General features: G+C 36.2%; 1 protein-coding gene across 1 annotated transcript in view; it reads right to left on the bottom strand.

Moving 5' to 3' along the window:
* Positions 1–7,289, bottom strand: part of LOC109389432 (keratin-associated protein 13-1-like) — a 134,140-nt gene extending 126,851 nt beyond the window's left edge. The window contains exon 1 of the mRNA XM_019654939.1: positions 7,068–7,289. Within this exon, the coding sequence (XP_019510484.1) occupies positions 7,068–7,201 (134 nt within the window). The 5' untranslated portion in view covers positions 7,202–7,289. The remainder of the gene's footprint in view (positions 1–7,067) is intronic.
* Between the last annotated feature and the right edge of the window lie 2,550 nt (positions 7,290–9,839).

Raw genomic sequence — 9,839 nt, 5'->3', positions numbered from 1 at the left:
AAAAAAAAAAAAAAAAAGAGAGAACATCTGAGCTACACCCCACCCCAAACCTTGTAACCAACCCTCTATGGGAATTTATGGAAGTCATATAAACTCTCAGATACCTCAGCTTTCTCATTTATAAAATAAGAAGCTAAAGTATATCTCTATATCCTCTTTCAAGTCCAACATTCAACAATTCATGCTAATGCTCTAGAGAATTCAATGTATTTGCACTCCTAAAGATTGCCAGCACAAATACAAATTTTAAATTGTGAGATTTTTTCCCTATGATTATATAGACAAAACAAAAGACTAAATATATTACTGTTGTTAGGTTTGTCTGGGAGTTAAATTTATAGAGAGCTATGTTCGAGGCAAGTTGACATTAGCTGTTAAAATTTAAAATGTGCAGACACTTTGGGTTAGCACTCCCAAACCTGGGTGCGAGATAGAGTAGTAATCTATGTACCGTCTCTGGGACTGGACAGTTTGGGCTTGGATTAGTCCTTTGGCTATGCTGCCTTGGGCAATTTATTTTATTTTAGCCTCTCTGTGGTCAGTTTCCTTATCTGTAAAATAGGAATTTCAGTAATATCTACTCCACGAAGTGGTTGAAAGGGCTGAGTCAATATACATGTTTTAAAGCGTTCATAGATGTACCAAACAATAAAGTAGCCACTTCATAAATGTTACCTATTATTATTATTATTATCGATGAATATGTGAACATGTTCACAAAATATATGTTTAAATATTTCCATTCAACAGCAGTGCCTTTAAGGCAAATAATAAGAAATCAGCTAAAGTAGTATTAGTGGTGGGATTAAGATAGAAGATGAGAGAAGATGGGTAAGTAATATGCAACGCTGACTCTCTCAAAGCCAGCCATGGGGTCACAGCTGCAGAGAGACAGCGATGGGAATGCCAATGGAAAAAAAAATGTAGAAATGGTGAGAAACACCTGGGAAATAAGATGACTCTCTCCATCTGTCAGAAACTGACAACTGAGACCAGAATGTTTGGTGCCAAAAATAGACAGAGAGAAAAGTCAGAAGGCACTGATTTATTTTTTCACTGTTTTTACTCAAAAAAGTCCTAGAAGCATTATTGTCTGCCCTGTGACAAAAAAGACCCAGCAACGCTAACACAGTAGCTTCATAAAATCTGGGTGGGAGGTAAATAAATCAAACTCAACAAGGGAGGGTCTTGGAAAAAACAGTGATAAAATATACCATGAACTAAGAAGTATAATGTTTCAACTTCTTACTCTATAAGAGCAATAAACTAATCAATTCATAATACAGCCATACTATAGAATCACAGACCTCAGTGATGAGAATACTGTGAGGTTCATGCGTATTGACATGGAATGATCTTCAAGACGTACTGTTAATAGGAAACAAAAACAATTGGCAGAAGAGTGCAGACAACACACTTCACATATGAAGCACAAGGAAGAGGAGAAAAACCCTAACATTTAGAATATTTTAAAAATATTCATACATATGTATGAAAGTGTATAGAAAAAGTTCTGGCTGGATACGCAGCACACCAGAATGGAGTTTACTTCTGGGAATGAGGGATTTGAGAAGTAAGTGTAGTGGGAGGTGGGAAGGTAGCAGGTATTAATTTATGTCTTTATCAGTGTGTGTGAATTTATTTCAATGCAAATGCCTTCATGAATTATTTATATAATAAAATAGATTTCTAAGGAATGGTTTTAAATAAAAATTCCAGCTGCCTATGGAATTGAGGTTAAGTTGGTGTGTTTATTCTCCTTTTAGACTTCAGTTAATGAGGGAGTTGATTCATTAAGCACCTTCATTGCAAGTTTTAGTTGATTGTGCAAACAGGGCCCCAGGGACATGGTCTGTTTAAAAAAATACATTCTTAAAATTTCAATATAATGTATCAGATAAAGCCTGAAAGAGATTAGAAATTGTGTTAATCAATGCTAAATGTATGCTGAGCTGTTTTGCTGGTGATTTTTCTGAAGAAAAATCTATAATCAAATGTTGATTTTAGGCCCCCATTCAACCTTCCATCCCTCCATTTTATGAATCACCTACAGTTGGCCTAGCAAGCAGAATATGACATTTCCTGTCATGTACTGGAGTGGATAATGCCTACAATGACGTATCTGATCCAATATCTGACATGTCAAAGTGCTGCCAAACCCTGGCTATCCTAGATCTTCATTGTAGATATTGGCTAAGATCGCCGGGGTTATTTAATTTCTAACAATATTCTTCCCCCTCTGCCAATGTTCAAAATCAAAGACAGGGTATCCAAATCGGAGCCAGCAGACACCAAACTCTATTTTAGAAGTAAAGTAGCAGGGAGAACATTCATTTACCAGCAAGTTTAAAAAGTCTTGGTTACCTACTTCTAATGAGAAGGGCAACTCTAGCGGCAGGAAACCATTTATTTATGCTGTGTGTTGATTTACTGACAGGAAACTTTGGCAATACATTATTCATTTTTTTTTCTGGCAAATTACAGGAAAGGGATTGATAAATCTTTTCCTTTCTAAATTATTTTCCTTTTAAAGAGACTACAGACTCTCAATTTTTCACTGTAGAAGTTAATAGGGTAAAGTCATCTTTTTAAAACTCAATAAATAATCCTATGAAATACCTATAACTTAATTCACACTTGTGTCTTAAGCACGAGTGCAAAGGAATAATTGGAAGATGGTGGAAGGAAGGATGCGGGCCTTAGAGGTAGAGAAGAAAAAAATGAAAAGACTTATTGTATATAACAAATAATGTTGAGATTAAACCTGAGACTTCAAAACATTAGACATTATTCATTGTTTGCTTGTTCAATGGTTTATTTTTTTCTGTATTTCTAGACTACAGAAAAAATATAATAGTTTTAGATAATTTTGCCTTAAAAACTCAAACCCTTACATTTATCTGTTCCTGGATCTTTGTTTTTTCAGTTCTTTGTCAATGAACAAATATTTAGTATACACATATATCATTATCAGACACAACAGCATGTGAGGTGAACAAGGCAGAAGCATATCGTAACTAATAACATATCGTCATATCATCTCTCTCTACATCACCCAACTGGTCAGGGTGAATATTAAGAAGGCAGCATTATGGTCCTCATGTTAGTTCAGTACTATAAACACAAAAATAATGTAGACATAGGTCAAACTTCTGAGATATGAAGGCCTCCAAAATGTTAACTTTCCCTCAAATATTTTTTCAGACAGAAGTGCAAGTCCTTTAAAAAAAACATACTCAGAAAACTATTCTTTTGGTTTGATAATTCATTTAATAAATATCTGTTAAGATCTACTTTGCATATGAGTCTATGGGTGTTAGAAGGATTATTTGAACCTGATCTTTGCTTCCTAGGAGCAATCTGAGCCAGCTGATACACGCATATTTTATTCTTTTATGCAAAGCACAGAGGACATTCATTTGGGAGGTATAAATTGTTCAGGAATCCTATGTCCTGCTTCATGGTTTTTTGCTAATAATCTTGCAGAATGTTCTGCCTTTTTCCCTAAGTATCACTGTTAGATCCAATTCACCCACCTTCAGATGTTTTGATGCACAGATCCGTCAGATGTGTTTGTGTGTTGAACAGGGAATCCATTGTGGAATTATAGCTGTTCAATTTGTTGTAACCTCAAAGGGAGAGATCCAGGGGACCTCTCATGCTGCCGCGCTTCTGATATCCTCTAAGTATTACGCTTAGAAAGTCCATGAGAGTTTAGTGATTTGCTCAGAGTTTGGAATGAAGGCGAAAAGAAGTTAGAACATCATGAACATGCACTTTCCACTGTCACATTTCTCTGATTTGCTTTGTTCATGGAGTTTTCTCAAAATGGTTTACCCTTCCCACTTTTCCTTCCTCTCAGTTCTTTCTGTCTTTGAAATGCTGTCTGTTGTCCAAAAATCAATCAGAATACATTTTTTTTCTTTCTATATGCTCCCGTATCAGAAAGTCAGTGTGTGGGAAAGGAATCATTATAGAGGCGTTGAAATGAGAAATATTTGGGTCAAAATTTTGGCTCTCTAACTGATCACGTGAGTTTCAGCATGTTCCCTAACCTTTCCAAATTTTAATTAATTTCCATGAAAAATATGTGGTTAAAACACCACCTACCTAGAAGAGTTCTTGTAAGGATTAGAAATTGAGTGCTGAAGGAAGATTAGCCATTCAAAATTTTAGTAGTTACTTTTACCTAAGTTTTTACCTGCCTCTTATATCATTCTATCTTGTATTCTAGTTCTATGTTGGTCCCCTGTCCCCATCACCATTGAAACATCCTTGAAACTAAGGATTATCTTTTTCACTTATTTAATCCTCACAGTAAGTAAGATCCATACTTTGCACCTTCAAAAATACTTGTTGCTGGGCCGGCTGAGTGGCTCAGTTGGTTAAGAGCTCGCTCAAGAGTTTGAGCTCTGAGCAACAGCGGTTCGAGTCAGCCCGAGCTGAGCAGCCGTGAGCTGCCAACAGGTGGCGGGATGGCTCAGCTAAAAAAAAATACTTGTTGCTGGGTTATGGAAGGCATCATCATATTTTGTCTTTAACTATAATAGAAAGACTAAATAACAAACATAAAAACAAGAAAACTTCATTACAGATAGGATTTTTCAAATGTTTATTGAATTTCTGCTATTAATATCTCCAAAGCACATCTAAGTATTATCAGGATATATAATTAAACAGATATAAATCACATATATGTATTCTGAGTCAAAATTTGAAAGATCTAGACACTTGCACAAGCTATTCCTATAAAAAGGAAGTAATAAATGCTGTGGTACAGAACTGGTTAAGTACTAGGGTAAAAGAGAAGAAAATGTTAACTCAAAATTGGAAAATTTAGATGACTGCTTAAAAAAAACAAAAAACTTAGGCCAAATACTGGACACCATAAATTATGTATGTACTGTATGCCAAAACACTTTTTATTTAATATCTCATATAATCTTATGAGGTAGGTACCATGATTTCCATTTTATGAATAAAGAAACTGAAATTAATTGCTTAAGGTCATCATATTCTTTTGAGTGGCCATGAGAAATCCTAAGGATCAAGAATAGAAAAAGAAAAAAATAACTTAGAGAAAAGGGCCTAGGATGCCTTGGGTCTATTTGTATTAGGACTCTATAGTCGAGGCTGACTCAGGTTAGAACAGTCCTCACAGCATCATGGGCTCCAGCCAGAGCTCTACTCCAGATGCTAAATGTGGGTTTGGGATTTAACTTGATATTATTATTATTATTTTCTACTTGTGTTGCCTTCGTATGTTCTTCAAAAAAAAATTGTTAAGGATTTAGTGATTTAGGATATGGGAGCTCTCTCCATCATGTTCCATTGGAGATACTACTGGTTTGAGCTGTGATCGGGGAAGCATATCAAAACAGCTGGAAGGCCAGTATTCATTCATTCAGCCATGACGCTTGTCAATGATAAGAAATATTGAAGACTGGAATAGTCTCAGTTACTTAAAAGTCATATTGTTTCCCCAATTCCAGAGTAGAGACAACAATATCAATGTTCCTCCCATCCCATTTCTTTGGCTTCCCTGAGCTTACTTGTGAATCTACCTGTAAATGAAATAAATTCATCCTATACCTTCAAATCTCTTTCTAAAAACTTAACATCAATATAAGCTCTTTATGTTAGAAGTCTGCCATCAAGTTCCACAACTGATTTTTTAACTCATGGTGAAAAAAAAAACAATTTATGCCCCAATAAGTATGATTCAAAAGCATGCATGGACAGACTTCGGAATAATTTGCTGATTGCTATGTGTCAAAAATCTACTTTTATAGACCTGAAAGTATTTTCTTTCAGGCAAGCAAGATGCTTTGTCGTGAGAAGATACTTTAAATCACTTAGTTATATTTACCATTTATTTATAACCATTTGAACACTTAAAAATTTATATCTATACACACACACACACACACACACACACACACACACANACACACACACACACACACACACACACACACACACATATATATATATATATATATATATATATATATATATATATTCCCCATCCTTGCTCCTCACCACAATAAAGTGGTGACAAATAATTCCTCATTCTAATAGCTCCTTTTCCCAGTCCTGCACCAAAAATCTAAACCAATGAAGCAGGCAAGTTGGTCATAGCTCTCTGAATAATAAAGGTTAAACCGCTGCTAAGTATTAGCTAATTAAGAAAGAGGGGATATAGGGGTGAGAGCAAATGCATATGTGTGTGTAAAAGAAAAACAAAGGATGCCATTAAGTCTACTCCCCTTTTAGTTTAAAACTATGGATTCCTTCATTGCTATAATTTGAATGATTATGCCTAACTACCCATAAGATCATGAAACTAACTAGAGAATCTTAATTCAGTTCCCTAGCAATTTAATGAATTAAGTTTGTTTTGTTTTTGCTAAATAAAATGTCTCATAGTGTATTGTCTCTCCTTTTAGACATTAGCTGTCATTAGTCCTGGTAGAGAATACTGCCAAATATGTGATTAGTATCTCTTATGCATTATATATATATACATTTGTACAGAAACCAATAAAAAATGCTAGAAAGAATGGTTATTGTACAAATATATATGACATGGTATACATATATGTAATGGATGTGCTTAAGTATGTTTTTATGTAAAATGAAAACTTTTCATTTATTTTCTATAGTTGTCATTTTCATGAGATTTAGATCTGTCAGTAATGTTTAAGCAGCATTGTACTCTTATTGTGTTTTCTTAAATCATAAATATAATTTACAAGTATTTTGTTTAGTTGTGCATTAAATGCCCATAAACTTCCAAGATATGAAAAAAATTTGTTTGTTGTAGTTTTTAGAGGGAAACCTTAGAGAATATGTCTCTAGTCTCTGAAATAATTGGGTATCTTATGTATCATAATACTAAAGAAGTATATATACATATATATTACATACCCATTGAATGACCAATTGTATACTCTGAACATGTCTGTTTAGTCAATATTAATTTACTTATAAAGAAACCCCTAGAGACACTTAAAATGAAAACCAGGTTTCGTTAATTCCCCCCCCCCCCTCCACCAGGTCCTTACCTCCAATAGCTGAAAACTAGGCCTAAGTCTCCATATTCTGAATATCTGAAAACGCTGTCCTTTCTAATCTCCAGGTAGCCGGCCACAAGGAGGCAGAAAGCATTCTCCTTTCCAATCAACTCCCTCTCCCCCATTGCAAAGCTTCCTACCGGTTTTGAGCAAACAGCAGATTTTCTCGGCCCACAATAAGCTGGGACAAACTCGGAAACAAACACTCGTAGTTCTGAGTTATTTGCAGGGCTGTCCGTCCATCTCAAACTCAGAAGGCTAATTACTGCCCCCTGGTGGTAACGCGCGCCTGCCTTCAGGAAAGCAAAGGCTCGGCTCCCTTCTCAGGGCAGGTGAGAAATACCATTCATTCCTTCCTAAAGAGATCATGGTCACAGAAACAAAGCAAGTTACAATTTCTCAGTAGGATACCATGATATGTGAACGTCTCAATTACCTTCTCTGCTCTGCATTTCAACTTTAAATTTGGATTCAGTTATTCTGATTATCTACTCAAACAACTCAGCTGGGTCAGGTTAGTGGCAAACATGCTTGGGGGATAGGCAATCTTAAAGGCGTGGCAAGCAGACTGGGCACCAAACCTTAAGATCAAATCCTATTTTTTGGAATTCGAAACTCCCAAGTGATGTAGAATTAAGGAACAGGCACAAAAAAAGTTAATTAGGTACTCCCCAAAATCCCTAAGCCACATGCAGGGCCCTGCCATCTAAAACTTCCAGGGGCCACCTAAAATGACTTTTTAAATGGCTTTCTTCTGTCCTTCTAAGGTGACGAATTAGAAGAGAAGCAGTCTAGTGTCAAGCAGTGCTTCTCTAAAAGAAGCATTTGGCAATGGCTACAGATTTTTTCCCCCCACATTTTGTGGGGGATGGAGACGCTGGTATGTAGTGGACACGGATCAGGGGTACTGCTAAGCATCTTACAACGCTTACAATACACAGGAAAGCCTTCCCTACTCCCCACCCCATGAAATGATCCAGTTCAAAATATCACTAGCTCCAAAGTCTGGAAACCTTGTGTGGAGAACCTTGATCTCCAAAGCCCTTGTCTATAAAATAAGAATAATAAGAATTCTTATCTTTGGGTGATGGGATGGCTAAGTGAGATTATCCATATATCCACACAAAACACTGATCATCGTGTGTCCAGAATAAGCATTCAACATGTATGCTATTGTTATCATCATTTTTATTACCAATTTCAATTCAAGAGAAATAGAGAACTTTTCTAGTTAAAATGGGAGAAAATATGTTTGGGACTATTATAAAGATATAAACTTTATACACAAGTTTCACCAGCCGGCATTAGAAGCAAGAGCTTGCTGGCCTAGTCATTCATTCGCCCAATTATTGGACATCAGCACAGACCCTCACAACTGAAAATTGTCTAAGTTATAACAAAGGAACGACTCAGTGTATTTGCAGACCAGTCTCTTTAAAATAGTTACTGAGTATCATCAAACAAAGCTTTTTATTCCTGTTGCAGGTCTCCTTGGTCAAGAGTCAGTATTATTGGAGTTGTTGAAAAGACTTTCACCACTGTTGCTACAGATGTCTCTTTTGAGATATCTTATGTCTGTGCCAAGCTTGCTATCTTTAGGTGCTCATAAAGTCATCGATGGCTAAGGATGCAGAGCACGGCAGGGCCCTTTCCCCAACATTGGGCCACCTTTTGTCACGGGCACCCACGCATCTCATAAACTCTATCATGGAAGTAATCTCTTTAATGTCTTTCTCGTTCTCATTTCTCACAAACTACGTCGTGTGTGCTTGAAAAAAATGCCTCTTCAGAGTAAGAAGAAATATAATTCAGACACAGCTTTGCCTCTACACCCTTTTCAAAGCATCTCTGTCCTTCGCACATTCATCCTAATAAAAACATACAGATAAAATGAAAGCTCTAGCTAGAGATATTATCTGAATAAACATAAGAACTTATATTCTCAAAAAGCAAAAAACTACATTTTCACTATGAAGGCCTATAGAAATTTGTTTTGTATTTGTGTATCTGAAGGACTTATCCTGGTGATTTATAAAACACAAAGACACAGACTGCCCTTAAAGCATATTAAAGTCCCTGTGTCTGAGGACAGAAAATTGATTACCGCCTCCTTTCTCTATCCCCTTCCCCAGCACTGCCCAATGTCAGAGTCTGATTAGCTAGAACACCTTGTTAGGTACAGCATTTATTCAGAACACGCTCATATAGATTTTGTGTGTCGTGTTCACTTTTGACAGGGTTGCAGAAATAGCCTACTCCATATTCGTTTATAACGCCTCCTGGTGGAAGGATGGGGTCAGAGAATACGTCATTGGAACAGAGCCTTGTAGATTAAAGAACACTGAATTGGATTGTGTCCTGTAAACTCTTGGGTTCTAAATTTAGATATGAAGAAAGTGAAGTGAAAGAAGTGAGATGACATAAACAGGTCCTACGGGGACGGGGTGCTAAATTGATAATGCCATTCCAAGTGTCCAGTACTGTGCTGCCTCTGCTTGAGAAAAGGGAGGTATGCATTACTAAAGTTAAAAAAAAAAAAAGCTATATTATAAACCGGCTTATTTAAAAAAGAGATCTGTGACGTGGACCTTGAACACTGCATTATAAAGACTGTATCATAAACATATACCACCTGGGTTATTAATGTAAGTGTATACCTGCTAATTTAGTCATAAAACTTAAGTTTAGAAAAAAGTCCTAAAAGTTATTCATTTACCCTCTGGCATCCAATGATTGCGTACCTACATAAAAAAGGCATAAAGA

Source organism: Hipposideros armiger, unplaced genomic scaffold (assembly GCF_001890085.2).
Source record: "Hipposideros armiger isolate ML-2016 unplaced genomic scaffold, ASM189008v1 scaffold_233, whole genome shotgun sequence".
In the NCBI taxonomy this organism is placed as follows: Eukaryota; Metazoa; Chordata; class Mammalia; order Chiroptera; family Hipposideridae; genus Hipposideros; species Hipposideros armiger.
Note: the sequence above shows the minus strand (reverse complement) of the source record. Positions and strands in the feature narration are given on the sequence as shown.